Source organism: Saccoglossus kowalevskii, chromosome 19 (genome assembly GCF_978046115.1).
Source record: "Saccoglossus kowalevskii chromosome 19, keSacKowa6.1, whole genome shotgun sequence".
NCBI lineage: Eukaryota > Metazoa > Hemichordata > Enteropneusta > Harrimaniidae > Saccoglossus > Saccoglossus kowalevskii.
In genome coordinates this window covers 2,564,092-2,583,216 of record NC_140659.1, presented here as the reverse complement: position 1 = coordinate 2,583,216, position 19,125 = coordinate 2,564,092, and the positions used below count along the sequence as shown (strand labels likewise).

The following is a 19,125-nucleotide window of genomic DNA, read 5'->3' as shown; positions in this document are numbered from 1 at the left end:
CTCAATTCAGAGAGAACCTTACAATGCCGTCACGCCATTTACAGAAATTGTGCTTTACAGTCGACCACGAGCGAAACAAACACAGAAAACGGCTTTCAAAAGAGTGCGTAGGCCCAGTGAACGTCGAACAACGGGATTCAGCAAGTCCTTTCAAATCAGATAATAGCGTAATGCATGACGTTAGCTTACGGAATTAACGCCTTCAGTTGAAATTATAACAGCTGTGTACCAAGTAAACAACTGGGCGGACCATGCAAATTACATTTCCCATGATGCACTGGTGCAATTCCTTGGATTGCGGAGCCGCGCTTTAAGCGTCCATAACAAAATAAGACATGTCAGCGTCACTTCCCGTCTGACACGGCACAGCACGTCTGTTTGGGTTTGCGCTCAGACTAGTAATACAAGTCTGAGGTTTGTGGAAGGCTTCTTTCACTGAACACAAATCAAAGGCGTTATTGTCAAACTGAATTGATATATCCAAGAAACGAACGATTACCGAATTTGTACAAAAATCGAAGTACAATTTGTACGACTTTACGTAATTTACCGAATCGCGTGTGAAACAAATGCACACATTTTTGCCTACGACGCAAGAAAAAAATGATACTTTGTATGTCGTACTGCATCATTCTAAATAACCGTTTTGCAACGTGACTACTACATTTTTTTATATATTTGAATCTAGATCAAAATAACATGAATACGTAGTTTTATTTTTTATTAAAACTGTAAAAACGTTCGCGCAAATTCAAATACTGAAGTCTACAGACTGAGTCTTTTCGACCAGCTTTGTTGCACACGCGATCACATAACACAGAACACTATTGTTCTCTTCATTTGCATGCAAACAAAGCTATCAAAGTTAATGAGCTGCTTGCGTTAACGCAAAGCTAACCTGCGTTAACGAGGCATTGGCATGGTCCTAACGCGATCTTAACGTGGCGTTAACGCAAGTCAACACGTTAGGTAAGCAAGTTTTGAGCTGTACTGTATATACCAAGTTTCATTGAAATCCGAACATTGGTTCTTGAGATATCGATGGAACAGACACACACACACACACAGACACCCAGACAGACACACTAACTGCAAAGACTCCCTTTTTGTGCTTCGCACACGAGAGTCAAAAATCATTATCGGTAAAACCATTTGTTAAAACATAAGGTCTATGGTTAAAACCATGGAACTATAAACCCAGGAAGAACAACCACTTCGTTTCCTTTGAACTATGATAGTTGCCGCGATGTCAAATGTTTATTTTGACTTTATTTCGTCGCATTAAAAAGTAAGTCGATTTACGCAACTGAACGTTCATCTCTAACTATCAGTGATTTTCGGAGTCAATCGGGCGACTTCGGGAGATCACATGATCGAGTTGTTTCGGTTATAGCATAAAAAAACAATGGCACCTAGACAAAAACACTGATAAAACACATTGCCACTTCTGGCGATCGAAGGGAAACACGGAATAAGTCGGGATATCTCGACAACAAACCGCATACCAAAACTCATGTTTCGCAAACTTTCGCAACCTCATTTTTTCGAGGGTTGAAAAAAACAAGAAGTAATCTAAAAACGACATTGAAACTTATGAAAACTTGCTAAAACTCCAACCCATTGCATGATTTCCGGTACACTGAAGGTCACCCTGCAGACCGACTTGTTTGCGCACGCGTAGTGAACGAAATATTTTACTGCGCAGATATGAAATTTGTTTTTCAAATTTTTCCGTTTCCAGCATAGTGGTTGATACGAGCGTATCGGCGACAACTAACATGGAGTATGACTAATGTTTTGGAAACCAAAGCGAAAGCACTGCAAGGTAAATTAAGACAAAGGTTTTCTTAATCCTCTTAGTTTCTTTGTTCTTCCTGGGGTTTATAGTTCCATGTTAAAACCAAGCTCACGCCGTGACTTGTAGCAGCAACATCGTCAATATTCTTTAAATCGCGATTTAAAAACCCTGGTACAACTGCCATGCTTTCAACTCGCATCGTAAGTGGAGGAAATAAATTTACTTGTGTTCTTCTTGGAACAAATATTCTGATTGGTTGCTTTTCGCGTCAATGTGTGGCTTTAGCCAATCAAAAACATCGTTACATAGTATCAGGGTGCACAGTAAAATAGCTGCTTTCAACGAAGCATACATCAACAAACTTTCGATTCGAATGAAAATTATTCTTTTATGTATTTTGTTTTTTATACCTAATTCTATTATTTTTGCTAGTTACTGTTAACTGCAGATCGAAAATCTTCCATTGTGTACATTTTATTTCATTATTTATTTTTATTTCATCTTGCTTTTTGGTTTTGGTTTTTTTAATGAACCAATTACTAACATTGCTTCGTCCAAATAAATATAAATCATAAATACAAATTTTTGCTAAAAGTTAAATAAAGCATGTATGTATCTATTTGGAAAAATAAATTAACAAACTTGTTACATCTTTTTTTTGGACGCGATCATTACTGGTAAACAACTGATGTCGCCGTGTGATGAATCGTGCAGCTAAAAATCAGCTGATTGTACGTGCTGACGTTTACTTAATAGCTCTTCAAAATTCTCATTTATTTTGTAATAATAAATATATATTATGCATATGGAATAATATGTAGATTAATAGATTTTTTGGTTTCCATTTTTCAACATCCATGCCAATGATGCAAGTTACAAATGTGCCACGCCCACTTCACTTTTGCGCGCCCTGTTTAATTTTCAAACCGTGGAGAACCCTACAAGGCAAAACTCAATTATTGGATCCAGCAAAACTAAAGTGACAAAAAATCTAAACGAAAAATTTGCCATTGACTGTCAAGGAATAGCTGAAGTCCAAATTGTATATCAATATTTATCACAACCATGATGCATATTATTCACAGTTGTAAAGTTTGTGTAAAAACGATATGGTACAGTAAATTTTATGAAAGTTTTAGCAAGTACATATACAAAAAAAAATTATGTAGCAGTGCAATTTTTTTTGAAAAACTTAACAGAAGGGTAGTACTTATGCCTATTATTGATATAATATATCTTATCAACGAGCTCTATGATATCAGTGAACACCTCATTGTAACAATGCAATGATTAGTTGTACTAACTTGTAATGTACAAAGTATAACATATGTACAGTCACACCCGTGTTAATGACCACCTTTATACTAAGACCAACCTGTCTACAAGTGACCACTATAGGCAAACCCAAGGTATGAAAGTTATGTATAAAGACCATGTTCAGAAATTTTTTTGCAGATTCATCTTAGTTCAGAAAACAATAAATAATAAATATCAAATTTTTAAATAAATTCCGACTCAGATGTGTTTTTATCATTTTTTGCCTATCCATAAAAAAAATTCACGTTCTATACAAGTCCATCTGTGTTATGACTGTCTATTTGATAGTTACACATGTCATTTATCAAATTGTGGGTACTGTAAATGCATTAATTATTCACCGGGTTTTTAAAATTTCGCGATTTTCGCTGATAAGCAAAAACCTGCTAAATTAAATCTATGTGAACATGTAAAATAACGAAACTCAATGTTTACTTGACAAATTCATGAAATTAAAACTGAATATACATAAGAGCAGTGTAGGTTGGTATGATGGTAACCAAACCTATCTCTACTTACTGCCTGGCCAATAACTGGTTCTTCATGATCAACTCCACCGTGTAAGAATGAAGAATTATTGCTGTAAAATCTGAAAAACACAAAGTATGACCAAATATAACACAGAACACAAGTCATTAAAATTATGAAACGTTAGCTTTCATGGCTTAACTGACTAATGATGGCACTCAGCATTCAACATGCCACCCAAATCTAATTGTACATGTACTATAGGCAACTGTGTTGAAGAAACGCATACACAATTAGACTAGGAGACGGACACTTAGAATTAGAGGAGGTACGAGGTACCTTTATCACAGGTTTTTACTACAAGATACCTTATTAGTTCATATGCTTATGTAAATTGTAATTGTAATTAAGTATTGTAAAATCTGTATTAGAAGCTGCATCCCTAATAGAAGTCGCATCCATTCTTTTTGAACAATTTGGAACCAAAAATTCATCATTTCTCTTTTGCATTGTACTATTCCAATAGAAGCTGTGACTTCTAATACAGATTTTACAGTAAATGGTGAAGTTGCATGATTCAGTACAGTCAGGGATCTCGCCACGCTGGTTGGCAGTGGTCGGCCTGGCTGGCACTCAAAATTAGCGACCATCACGGAAATGCTTTCAACCAGGACTATTGTCCGATTGTTATTACAATTATGTACCGACCGACATGCATCCTGCCAGTCGTGGATTATAATTTGTAAACAATAGACCTAGTCGCATGATACGTAGCGGCTAGTCAGTTTTGTGATATTAGCACCTCTTTGTAAGTAAATACTTTCTGCGATAGTCTTTAGATTGAAAGCTAAAAATTTTTCAAAATCAATTTCACCTCGATATAACATGGTCAAAGCGGAATTCACGATCTGACAGTTTACGCTACTCAAGGAAAAAAAAAATCAACGTGTTTATTGCATGATTTGGTAAAAACTCTTTCAAGAATCATTTTACCTTTTAAAAATTGCTAATCACCTCTTTCAATAACCATCATGCAGTTTTCAACTGAAATCAATGTCAACACATTGTGCTACGACATCGCTTTACTTCCGCAATGTAATTTTTATGATCACTACCATTCTGAAAACTTTTGATTCTACTGGCATTACCATGCGGCATTCTGATTGGTTAATGGAATTATTGATCCATCGGGTCAAAGGACGCATGCCAGTCAACTAATACGTCACAAACATGGTGGGTTTTTTTTAACTGAAGCGATTGAGTGATCAAAAATATCCACTCCCGATAAAACTAAGTCAAATTTTACTTTTATTTCTAGTTCTAGCATCATGACCGAAAACGAGGAATTATTGGTATACTGTGAAATACTTTATTTTCGCTGGAATTAATTTTCGCTGAAAAGGCTTTTTGGGTGCTTTGTATGGAATTTATTTTCACTGATTTTTGATGAGTTTAATGTTAAATATAGAAAAAAAAGTATATTCGCTGGATTTTATTTTCACGAAATCATCCCTTCAGCAAAAATAGCGAAAATAAATTCCAAGCAAAAATAAAGTATTCTACAGTAACCGGTGTATAACATCACAAAGTAAGATATGTCACGTCGTAACTTTGATGATCGCTTGGAAGTGTTATTTGTTCATTCATTACTGTAAATGTAAACGTTGTAGAAGCCGATAGTCTGAATAATAACCAGCAATCCGCCAAATAATTACGTGGTCGATTTTTTGAAGGAGAATTTTGTAGTAAATAAGATCATGTCGTGAACATAATCCTGGCTGAAACGTTTCAAATGAGTTTCATTTAACCTTTTACAATTTATTTGTTAGTCTGCAGCATTTGCATTTCGAGAAAGTTTTTATTTTTAAATTCAAACTCTTCTAAATTGTGAAACGTAATATTTTGACTCTAATAAAAAAAAATATTTGCACTGTGATCGAGCTCATTAATATTACAAAAGTGTCCAAAATAAAAGTGTTTATAACACTGTGCAAAGCCATTAAATATCTGCGACTTTGGTTTTGAAAATATGTTGTTCTTTGTGTGGGTGTAAATGTGCGATGGTCAATTTCTATTATTATGTAAATGATATGCAAATTAGGCCAACACAGTGGTTTAAATTCCTGGTGAGAACACTGAGCGTGAAGCGTGGTGTTTGTGTTGCATCCAAAAGTTAAAAACGGCACTAGGCTATAATTGTCGGCAATACAGTAAAAATCAGCTAACCAAAACAGCTTTAATGCAGTAATTTAAAATCAATACACAAGTTTTGAAGTAAATATGGTAGCAAGAGTGGTAGAGAGATGACAACATGCACAACTTACAACCATGAAGGGCTGAATGAGTAGACACAATGAAGGAGGTTTGTTGGTAAATCACAATTATGCTACTAGAAACACATTTTCATATTCAGCTGATTAAAACAGAAATACAGTTAGAATGTTGAGCAAGCACAACTAAATGGTGTATTAAGCAAGTAAAATAAATTCCAAACAGACTTGGACTGAAATGGATAGTTCCTAATGGCAACATGTGGTATTCAAATTACCAGCACAAGTGCAAAGCTATTATGGGTGTTGGGGGCATTCAAATTTATACAGTATAAATCTCTATTTTCAACGATTTCATATTAAATATTATTATACATCTGTCACCGTAACGTCATAAGTTACAGTGTGTCATAATTTTAATGGGGTATTTGTAATATGGAATGATTACGCATGTAAGCATCCTCTGATAATAAAAACAAACATGGCTGCCACTAGGGGTTTAATTAGACGCCACACACAGAAGTTCACAGATTCTGTTCTAAACTTTTTGGATTTCAGCATTCCCATGATGTATCTTTGGAAGGAAAAGATGTATAATAACAAGTTTATTACAAGGAGACCTCAAAGTCGCATCTACCTCCGCTGCGCATCTGTCAATACTCCCACTGTACTGTCTTCGTGCATACTTTGAAGGATCCTCGTAATAACCTTATACTATATTTTGGTAATATAACCCATTTTAATTACCTAATTCGCTATATACAGTAAATCAAATTTCTATCGAAAAATACAACTGTACAATATGTTAATTAGTATGCTGACGAGTTTAAAATGACAATTTTTTCGGAGAAAACACTGAATCAGTCAAGGCATGTCAGAGACACGACACTAGTAAAACACTATGGTAAAGTTTTAAACAATAGCTGTCCATTGTATGCTTGTCCAAACCCAGATCAAGAAATGACTTTAGTTCAGTGTTCTTTCCCAGCAGTCATGTCAGTATTATGCTGGGAAAAACACTGATCTGTCACAGTAAGCTGAACAAAACCGATCTAGACATGTTAGATGGTCGGAACAGTAACAAGTCCTTCAAATAAAAGACTAGCACAGCTTGCCAGTGACAACGATAAGTGGTACTGTAAAATACTTTATTTTAGCTGGAATTAATTTTCGCTGATTAGTGATAAGTTGAATGTAAAATATAGGAAAAAAGGTATATTCACTTTAGCGAAAATAGCAAAAATTAATTCCAAGCGAAAATGAAATATTTCACAGTACTTAATGAAAAGCTTGCTTACCTGTGTAAATGAAGAGGGGCTTCATTCAGCAGCGTGTAGTACTGTCTGACAAACTCTCGTCCTACACACTCGGGACTCGGAGTTGCCATGACCATGACCGATGAACTTTTAAAACTGTGGAGACAATTAACACCACATTAATAAACATAGTTGAACTCTGGTGACCTTGCCCTTTGTTATATAATATAATTCCCTTTATCATAGTTTGTTTCAATATAAATATGCATTGTCACTATTAATTTTGAATACAAACAAGTTTTGAGGTTGAACCAACAGTGGGGAATCAGCCTACCGATTGAAGATGTAAATATCTTTAAAGATGTAAATATCTTACAAAAACATTGGTGCCTTGTTTAATTATTTTAAGGGACATAATTTCTAGCTTCATTCAAAGTAATTAAGATATTTTATTATAAAAAAAATGCCTCATCGCAAAAAAAAGTGCTGCATTTATGCGTGAATAGATTCATAAAACATGCAAGATAACAGAAAATCTTAGCTGGCTTTTGTCCAAGTATTTTGTACAGGTGTCTGTCAAAAATTAATGATTCACTGAGACAAATATGAACTGCCTCATTGTGTGACTACTGTATTATATGAAAAAAAAAAAAAAAAACCTTTATGAATAGCTATCATATTGCAAGCTCTGCTTTGTATGCAAATCAACTTAAATAGTTAGTTGGTGTTCAGTGGAGGGAGAAGTCAACAGTACTGTTGCCTCCTGAGAATCTACATCTTCAAACACTGCAATCTTTGAAGTGTGTTTTTAAACTAGTATTATAAAACTATATCATTCTGTTCTAATAGCTGAAACATATTCCTGTGAGTTTTCATTTGTCGAATGAACTGTTTGTCAAATACAGAATACATATTTTAGAACAATTTTCTTTATAAAATGTGGATGAAATGTTTTGCTTTTAATGTATTTTTTATGTATTGTTTTTGATTTGATAACTTCGAACTAAACAGATTTTCTATTAGCTTCTGATCTTGATCAAAGTTTGGCACCCAGTTCATAGGAGTGCTTATATTGATTTTCTTGTTTTCTGTAAAGATTTTATTGGAAGGTTTGCAAATGTGTATCAGACTGTGCAATCTCTCCATGAGTTGGTTTTGAAACCCAGTATGGGATTCTGAGATACATTACCAAGGATATTATTACAAGATAAATTATTTGCTTCATTGAACACATACAACAATGCATATTTCCACTGAGATCAGTCAGGGTTCTCCCCAGAAAAAATGCATAGCGCCGGGGCTAATTTGCATATCATTTACATATCTTTCCTTCATTGATTAACAGAACTTATTTACAATTATGAATATTAGTGAGCTCAGTCACAGGGCAAATATTTTTTTTAATGGAATCAACACATTATGTTTCACAATTTAGAAGAGTTTGAAACATTCTCGAAATACAAATGCTACAGACTAAAAACAAACACAAATACATTATTGTTGCAATTTAATTGTTTAGTAAAACGTTAAAGGAAACACATTCAAAACGTTAAGCCAGATTTATGTTCACGAATCTCATAATTTTATTCACTCCAAAAACATTCTCCTTCAAAAAATCGATCACGTAATTAATTGACGTATTGTTGCAATTTATTATTCGTACCATCAACTTCTAAAACGTTTACAATTACAGTAATGAGCGAACAAATGAAGCTTCAAAACGATCATCAAAGTTACGACGTGACATAACTTACTTGGCCATGTTATACACCAGTTATAGCAATAATTCCTCAACAAATTTTACTTCTTTTTTTTTTGATATGAAATGTAAGTAAAATCCGACTTATTTTTATCGGGAGCGATTATTTTTGATCACTTGATCGCTTCGGTAAAAAAAAACAGACCCGCCATGATGTTTGTGAAACATTAGCATGTGTCCTTTGACCCGATGGGTCAAGAATTCCATTAACCAATCAAAATGCTGCATGGTAATGCCGGTAGAACCCGAAGTTTTCCCGAATGGTAGTGATCATAAAAATTACATTGCGAAAGTAAAGCGATGTCGTAGCACGATGTGTTGGCATCGATTTCAATTGAGAACTGCATGACAGCTTTCGAAAGAGGTGATTTGCAATTTTTAAAAGGTAAATTAGGTCTTGAAAGAAGAGTTTTTACATGATTCGCAATGATAACAGTTCAAATGTATTTTACCAAATCACGCAATAAACACGTTTTTTTCTTGAGTTAGCGTGAACTGATCGTGAACTCTGATTTGACCATGTTATATCGAGGTGGAATTGATTTTGAAATAATTTTAGCTTTCAATCTAAAGACTGTGTCTATCACAGAAAGTATTTACTTACAAACAAAGAGGTGCTAATTCCACAAATTTGACTAGCCGCTACGTATCGTGCGACTAGGTCTATTGTTTATAAATTATAATCCACGACTGGCAGGATGCGTGTCGGTCGGTACGTAGTTATACCAACAATCCGACAATAGTCCTCGTCGGGAGCATTTCTGTGGTGGTCACTAATTTTGAGTGACGGTCGGGGCCGACCGGCGTGGCGAACAAAGCTTTTTCACATCTGATATTGGCATGTCAAATATGAAATCAAGCGCCGAGGTGGGAACACATAGCGCTGAGGTCCCAAGTGAAGCGCCGAGATTCACAGGTATAGCGCCGCGGACCTCGGCGCTAAAAAGCCCTGGGGAGAACCCTGGATCAGTGACCTTTGATGTGTATCACCAGTGATCAGTCAAGTGGAAACAGTCAAAATATTTTATCAGATTTTCTCAATTTTTGCATGATATTTTCATACAGGACATCTGTTGTTCAAACTCAGGGAAGACTTTATACTGATGAATAAGGTGACCAAGTTTGATAAAGTTTGGAATAGAATTAGTAAAGTTATTATGCACACAATAACAATTATTAACGACGACGACTACAACAACGACAACACCGGACAAAATTTTTCCCTTAATATACCTTTCCCTTCCATCTTTGATGGTACGGGCAAGGTAAAAATTATAAAATGACAATTTCATTATGATTTGAATGAAACAAGACCATTGCCCAAAATTGAGCTCAAATTGAGAGGACATCACTAAAACACGCACGACTTGGAGTTCAGAGGGCACATACTATCGAGGCCAAAATTTATGAAATTGCTTTTAACACTTAGGAATAACAGAATACCAAAGGGCATAAGGGGAAAACTAATTGGGCATCAAGACGTCAAAAAATCTTTAAAAAATGTAAATCAGATCTACCCTCTGTTTTTGCATGTTATAAGAAATACTATATAGAAGATAATATTTGGTAATCGTAGTCCTAAATAAATATTAAAAATAGCTAGACGTTTCGAGCAATGGCTCTTTATCGATAGCATAGAAGAAAGTGTAATAACGTACAGGTAGAACATAGGAACGTAAGAACACGCATGAACTAAGAAATACTATTTTTATATATATTTTTTAATACAGACGATGACTTCAGTATGTTGAGTGACAAGAGTCCTTTGACTCCATAGGTCAAGAATGTCATACAACACTGTCACAGAACCTGACATTTTAGTAAAGTAAAACTATTCTGTAAATAAGATACTTTGTTGTAGATTTCAGTGATTACTGTGAAATACTTTATATTCGCGGGGATTTTATTTTCGCTGTTTTCGCGGAGACCAATTTTGCGCGAAAATAAAGTCAACGCGAACAGCTCATTATATATACATGAATATTAATGAGCTCACGCATACAAACAAAACGCGTGGTCTTCAGTTTACATTTGTCCAGTTTCATTACGATACCAGTAGCGGCACCCATAACGATTCTGTTGTTGATCACCCCACCATTTAACCTCACGTCGCGTATCCATTTCTGTACCGATGCGTCAAGAGCACCGAGCAGCAGGGGTTGACCTCGCTGACCTTTAGGCAAAGTTGAAACTTGATCTGCGTGGTTGGCGGCTGCCTGCAGTTTCAGGAAGTTCGATTTAATGCTTCGAACTGTGCTTTCGTTCACGTTTATGTTCAACTCTTTGCTGAATTTTCTCGATGTCTTCATTACGCCAATTTCGATTGAAGACTTCGCTATTTTAGCTCGAGTTTCAGCGTTGTAGAAACTGTACTGGCCTCGTTTTCTTTTTCGACGGGTTGATGAAGTGGCCACAAGTTGATCGATTTGATCATTGGCGGCTTGAGTTGACGTGGCTTCTTCTTCTGTTGTACAGAGATTCGGATCAGGCAGACCAGGAGTTCGAGGAGAATTAACTTTCTTTAACCAGCGAACTAGAGACATGACGTTTGTTGAAAACAGGATCAGAATGACGTTTGAACGAAATATCGCCGCTTAAATGGACAAAACTCGTTTGATCTTATCGGCAAGCTGTTAGATTTCACAGCTTGGTTTTCCCGGAAATCAACGGGTTTATCATCATCTTCTACCTGTTAACGAGTAACATCTGCTCAGCAAAAAATTGCACCAAGACAGTCTTACCACTCATGTTTTTATCACTTCATTTAGAAACAATAGTCAAACATTCACAGTTTCATTGAATGTAAACAATACTACGGGCGCGCGCTCGCGACGGGACAAATCGAACAAAGAAACTTTAATTTCAGGCGTAAATGGGAGTAACTCCGGTACCCCGGAAGTCTTCAAACTGCTTTGCGCGAAAATAACATCGCGCGAAACAGTCATTTTATGGCTATGCGCGAAAATAAAATACCGCGAAAATAAAGTAATTTACAGTAACTGAATTATGAAAGTAAAGAATTGACAGCATTTAAGACCAGTTAAAACACCCCATGGGTTGAAATTGACACAACCAACTTTTGTCCAGAACTACTTTTGTCTTGGATTATCAGAAAAGAAAACTTGTTGTCCATTTGCCCACAGGAATCACAACTTTAACATGTAATTGTACAATGTCAATGAAAAACATAGTAGTTACTAAGGTTTTTTTTGTCATAAATTTACATTATTATAGCAGCACAATAATTCTGGTGTATTCCATGTAAAAGAGACCAAAATTGAATTTGTTGTTAAATTTAAAAAAACAAACCAAAACACCTCAATTTTTATGTGGACAACCGATTTTACCAGTTACCGTAAAAACTCCAAAATTTTGACCCCTCTAAAAATTTGCTCGCCTAATTATTTCTCGGTTTTCGGTGTTGTATTTACCTCCGAATTTTCGACTCCACTAAAAATTGCCGACTCGTTCTTATTCGAAAATAGCGACCAGTTTTGGTTTTCCCCCAAACGAAAAAAAAAAAACGATGTGAGCGTTCAAACGGGACTTTCCCCCCAAGGCATGAATCCGGGTTTCTGATTGACTGAGAGATTTTTATTATATTGGTAACGAAAATATATTCTAAACAAGTCATTGTCAATGACACGTCCCTGTTCCGTTCATATTTGAGTGACATATACATTCAAAGCAGATCATGACCGAAATGCACCTGCATATGTACAACACATTGTGCTAAATCTGAACAAAATCCATCCATGCATGACTGAGATCCGGTTCTGGAATTGTGAAAATACGTGATTTTGATGCATTTTCGGCCTTAAAATGGCCATCATTTCGCTATTGTTAAGCAGATCATGAAACAAAGGCACATATCTATTTGTGACATGATGTACCATGTGTGTGTGAAGTTTGAACTTGATCAATCCAGACATGTCTTGGATACGGATCCAGAACTGAATTCTTTAACAAAATGGCCGCTAGTCGGCCATTTCGAACTTGATCCGAAAAAAAAAAAGACGTGCATCAAGGTCCTATTATGTTTAATGTATGTACCAAATTTGAACAAAATCCATCCATGCATAACTGAGATACGGGTCCGGAATGGTGAAAATGTGCGATTTCAATGCATTTTCGGCCTTAAAGCGGCCGCCATTTGGCTATCGTTAATGAGATCATGAAACAAATGCACATACATATTTGTGACATGATGTACCTTGTGTGTGTGAAGTTTGAACTCGATCAATCCAAGCATGTCTCAGATACGGATCCAGAACTGAATTCTTTAAAACAAAATGGCCGCCAGTCGGCTATTTCGAACTTGATCCGAAAAAAAAAATGACGTGCATCAAGGTCCTATTATGTTTAATGTATGTACCAAGTTTGAATGAAATCCGTCCATGCATAACTGAGATCCGGGTCCGGAATGGTGAAAATGTGCGATTTCAATGCATTTTCGGCTTTAAAGCGGCCGCCATTTGGCTATCGTTAATGAGATCATGAAACAAATGCACATACATATTTGTGACATGATGTACCTTGTGTGTGTGAAGTTTGAACTCGATCAATCCAAGCATGTCTCAGATACGGATCCAGAACTGAATTCTTTAAAACAAAATGGCCGCCAGTCGGCCATTTCGAATCCGATCCAAAAAAAAAAATGACGTGCATCAAGGTCCTATTATGTTTAATGTATGTACCAAATTTGAACAAAATCCGTCCATGCATAACTGAGATCCGGGTCCGGAATGGTGAAAATGTGCGATTTTGATGCATTTTCGGCCTTAAAATGGCCGCTATTCGGCTATCGTTAATCGGATCATGAAAAAAATGCATGTGCATATGTCCCATATAATGTGTGATGTATGAGTGAAGTTTGAACTCAATCGGTCCATGCATGTTCGAGATACAGGTGATCACGGACGCACGGACGCACGGAAGCACGGACGCACGGACGCACACAGGGCAAAACATAAGTCCCCGTTTTCGGACTGCGTCCGAACGGGGACTAATAAACGAAGTTTCAAATAAAAACGAACACAAAAATCTCGGCATGCTGCGTTTCTGATTTGTTGATTATTACTCAGAAGTGATTATAATAATGTACACAAAATAAATTCGTTGAATTGTTATGAAATACAAATAAAAGTCAACTTAGTTTCGCCGTAAGCGAATGATTCAGGTCCCGTATAAACGTTTGATGCTGTAGGATATCCGCCATGTTCTCTTAGGTCAAATCGCTAATTAACCAATCAAAAAGCTGGATGATGCCAACGTGTTCAAATTACCATAGCTTATTTAAATATGTTAATGTTATTAAACGCAATGCGGAAGAGATTGATGTTGTAGTACGATCTTTTGGCTTGGATTTTGATGCGAAAACTGCATGATTTTTTTTTAAATCAAAAAATTAGTTGTTTTTAAAAAATAAACTGGGCATCTGAAGAATAATTTAACATTGTTCACAGTGATAACAGCTCATTCTCGAAACTAAGCTTACCCGTTCACGCTAGTCACGATAAAAATCATATACTTGAATAGACGTCAATGACTACGGCAGGAATGATTGAAATGTCCGAAAAATGATGCCAAAATACACCTTAAAAGTCCCATTTTATTTTTTTAATCCAAGGGTGAATTTACGGCAGAATCTGGTCCCTCAAATAAGGGACATGTGTGCTTTGATTCTAACCGGATACAGTGTTCTCCCCAAAGCGTTTTAGCGTAGCGGGGCCGCTACTCCATTATTTATGCCGCTACTCTGAGAGATTGCCCGCTACTCTGTGGCATTTCCTGTTACTCTTTGTTTTAGCTTGTTAATACACGTGCGAATCTGTTAGTCAGCGTCATCAGCGTCCGGTACTGTGAGCCAAATCAGGTGTGAATGGAAACATGTCAGTGATTACGCAAAGACAATGGACTAATACAGCTTCCTACTTCGACAATAAACACTTTCGCCCTATTTAATTGGGGTAATAGCGAGTATTTTCTCAGTAGCATATTTGGCTGGAAGAAGCAACGATGTCAAACAGCAGAAATATTACGTTGTAGTTCCGCGTAGAACGCCCTGCTGGGCCCCTGGTTGCGAGCGATAAACCCACCAGCAACGCGGTCACCGGTACCCCTGTCGGCAGTGGTACTAAACGTGTCCAAGATGATGTTACAACGAAAAGTGCAAAAAAATAAACTCTAGATTTGATGCACAATGGACAACAAAATATACGTGGCTGAGAGAAACATCCGATGGCAAAGGTAAAACAAGTATTTATTTGTAGCGTTTTACTTGGAAGCGAGTTTTGACCTAGTTTAGTAAATTTTTGTATGGCTTCATTTTTTGCCGATCGTCGAAACATTTTTTTGGAAACGACCTTCTTTCTGGAAGTTCAAAAATTGTTGGCTACGATTTATCAAAGTAACTAATACTAGTATTGTGTTTTGAAATAGTTGGGTAAAGTTTATCGTGGCAATTTTTAAGTTTAGCGACTTTTCAAAATGGCGGCAACTTGTTTATTTTCGTGTTGATCGTGACGATATTTTTTAAATACAAGTATTGATTCGCTCCTATTTCTTATCTTTTAGGAATGCTGTGACACATGTGGAAAATTCAACTTAAAAACATCCAGAAATAGTTCTTTGGTATGGAATTCTATGCCATGTATAACTATTACGAAATATGCTATCGATAAACACGCACACTCGGAGATGCACAAGAAGGCCATGTCATTTAATAGAAGTGGGAAGCAAAGAAAATCACGGCGTTCTCAAAAGCTGCAGATCACTGGGCTTCCATGAAAGTCCGAAAAATCAACATTACATAGAAATCACACAGCAGCAGATTCATTTAATCTTCTACATAAATTTGTTAAAAAATAAAGACACATTTTCATCCATGCAAGCCTGTCATTATTGTTTTCTTTATCTTCAGACAAATGCTAATGATATGTAAATTATATGCAAATTAGCCGCCACTCTGATGCATTTTTCTGGGGAGAACACTGGGATACATTGCACTGGGTCGGGGAGATAGTTTGCTAAACTTCCATGTATCTTTTGTCCAATGGGTACCTGTACTTCGAACATTCGCAAATTTTCCTAGGTAGTGCGAGACAGCTTTGTCTTTTTACCTAATTTTGTGCTGACCTCTCCTCCGCGTCTTGATGTTTTGTTTTCCTTGTCATAATACTCACTGATTGATGAATTTGTTTTGATTTTGAGTTGTTTGGCGTACAACTCTGCCACGACCTTTGCTTTTACCGTGAAACATGGGGAAGTTTACGTCAATTGACGGACATTGCATTTTTTTAAAAACTAACGAAGCACACTGTCTATCATCCCATTTTTTCATTTGTTGATTTCTATTCTGAAAAATTCAACCGTTCGAAAATGCACCTTAATTTTGACTCTAAAAACACGTCACATTTCCACAACAAATTATTTAAAACCGGTCGAAATTTTAGAGTTTTTACGGTACTGCAAATGATGTTTTTACACAATATTCCCTCTGGACAACCTAGTACTTTTTTTAGTTTGACCCCTTAACCAACAACCATATACAGTCTTATCAGTTTTTCACAAGAATCATAAAATGCTACAACTATGACAATTATCAAATTAACTTCTTCAAACATACCATGGGTAACAAATATTTTGCAGTAACAAAGCAATTTGATTATTAAATGACATTTTTTTTATCCGATTTGTAATTTTGCTAATTCAACAAAATATATTCTCACAATTAGATAGTTGGTAATTTAGCTAAATTAAGATTCAGTTAATTAATGCATGGAGTTAAATTCACTAAAATTGTATGCAGCTATTTGAGCTTGCTTTACATTACTATCACAGCAAATCAGATAGCATTTTTATTCTTTTAGGGCTTCTGCTACCCATTATCAAAGTCTGAATTTACCTCTTAATGGCTAAATACTGTACTGTATTACTTGTATATGGCAGGCCTGAAATTAACTACAAAACCATGACTTGTTGACCAGTTTGCTAAATATCTTTTCAACCTACAGAGGGCCATGCATAGCTAAGTAAGCAATGATTCGAGTTATTTTTGTATGTACATCACAACTAGATGGTAATTCACAAGTACATTTTTTTTTTCTCATTAAACCCTATTTATCGTTGAACCATCAACACCGGCGCAGGAAAATTAAAGCCAGACAAAATTATGCAGACCAAAAACGCTTAATTATCTGAACTATTGCAGATAAAAACAAATAAATGACTGCTTTTAGTGATCACATTTCAATTTTTTGCTACCTAAATGGGTTTTAAAATTCATGAACATTATCAGTCAATGTGTGAGCGAGTCAAATATAATCACATAGCCTATTGGTCAAAATGTAGCTCAAAAATAGTTTGTAATACATATACAAATGTAGCTGTATTCTGAAAGTGACCAAAGCCTCTACAAATAAATACCATGCTTGCTCTATTAATAGCACATAGCAATGATTAAAATAAGTCGCAATTATTAATAAATGTAATAGATGTCTTTTTAATAGAGTAGATATGGTACAGATAATTCACCAAATTTGTTATTTTTTGTTGGTAAGTGAAATTTACTAAATTCAATTATGTGAACATTTCAATAAAACTGGTTTCATTTGGAAATTCAATCACAAAACACATGAATATGATCAAATATCAAAATATTGAAATTAAATAAGAGTGAAAAATAATGCTTTTACACACTTTGATTGCTCAAAAGAACATGCCATGTTAAAAACCACAACCATATTTAAAATTCAAGGACACTAACTTTACCAAACCTACAATGTATAGAGACAAATACAGCAATCAGACCAAACAGAAATCAGTCATAATAAACAATGATGGTAATTAAACTAAATGCGTCTATTATCTACATTTGAACTTGTTCTGACAGCTCTCGCTCAGAGGTCAAAGGAAATCTGACATTTAGTTACAATGACCCGCATTTTCAAATTATGTCTCCATTTCTAACACCAACTTCAAACCATTTTCCCTGACGAAACGTCTACGAACTTAACTGCAACTACTAATGTAGCCGAACTATACTAATACAGTTATCTAACTCAATTAACTTCAAAATGGGGTCAGGACAATTGGCAGATTCCAAAAACGCTATTGGACTAATACGCAAGGACCGTACAAATCCATAACCAACAGCTCAAGTAAAATACTTCAAAGTTGAGCCAACCATTCACGGAATGTTACTGGCAACGAATACGCGATCACATCCACTTGGCATGGAGATCAGTTCCTACACGCTGAACCGAAACGCAAGTTTGGAGAGTTTTTTTTGTGTCAACGACAACAATGCGAATGAATGGATCCCCAAAATGGCGTACATGATAATTTACAGAACCGATAGCGACAGTAAAGAAACACATTGGTTATACCGGCATAAATCGAAAAATTACCTAAGCGGTACAACAGAGAATGCGTTAAAATAGAAATACAGAACGATTTGCGACGAGAAGAATTTTCGACCCGAAAAACAATCCAGGAAGAAGAAAACGAAGCCGACTCGGCGTGGTTTTTATACGCCATGTCGCTAAGTAAACTTGTGCCATTGGCGGTGATATCTCTACGCACGATTCCACGATTAGCCATACTTACCCCAAAACAGACGATAAAGCTTTTGTGGATGTAAAAAAAATAATTTCTCATCGAATTAGTCGCGTAAATTTGATAGACCTGGTCTCTGTTTGTCAAATGCAGACAGCAGGCACATGCACTGTGCGCACAACTGGTATACTATTTAGTGTTCTGCGCATTCATAGCCCTGCAGTGCAGAGTGGGAAATCCGGAGAAAGAGATGTATTGTGGGATTCTTTTTCAACTAAGACTGACACACTTGTAGGGCTCATACCACTAATTGAATTTCCATAGACGACAATGTTAACATATGACGAGATTGCTATATGAAAATGACGAAGAAAGTTGAAAATATGGCTCAAAAATGGGAAATCAACATGCCAGTAATCAACCATATGAAAAAAACTAACATGTTGGCCATCTCAAACTCTTGCAAATCTCAGGTAAACAAGACACACCTACTGTATTTGGATTGCACCAAGAGAAATCACTGGAAAAACACCAAGATTAGAACATCCATTAACACACAGAATAAACCCACAGGTACACAGCCGCTAAGTAGTAAACAAAAGACCACATGTTGGTCTCACCTCTGACCCAGGTGATTACGCCCTCAAACAGGGAGCACCTGAGAAAAATAATATTTAAAAAATTTCATTGGTTCTTGCT

At 36.0% G+C, this 19,125-nt stretch overlaps 1 protein-coding gene across 1 annotated transcript in view; it reads right to left on the bottom strand.

Annotated features, from left to right (window-relative positions):
- The window catches only part of LOC100374145 (ras GTPase-activating protein-binding protein 2-like), a 59,097-nt gene extending 40,472 nt beyond the window's left edge, over nt 1-18,625 (bottom strand). The window contains exons 1-3 of the mRNA XM_085493897.1: nt 18,478-18,625; nt 7,152-7,265; nt 3,635-3,704 (exon numbers count right to left, since the gene is read on the bottom strand). Coding sequence (XP_085350023.1) covers nt 3,635-3,704; nt 7,152-7,246 — 165 coding nt within the window. The 5' untranslated portion in view covers nt 7,247-7,265; nt 18,478-18,625. The remainder of the gene's footprint in view (nt 1-3,634; nt 3,705-7,151; nt 7,266-18,477) is intronic.
- Between the last annotated feature and the right edge of the window lie 500 nt (nt 18,626-19,125).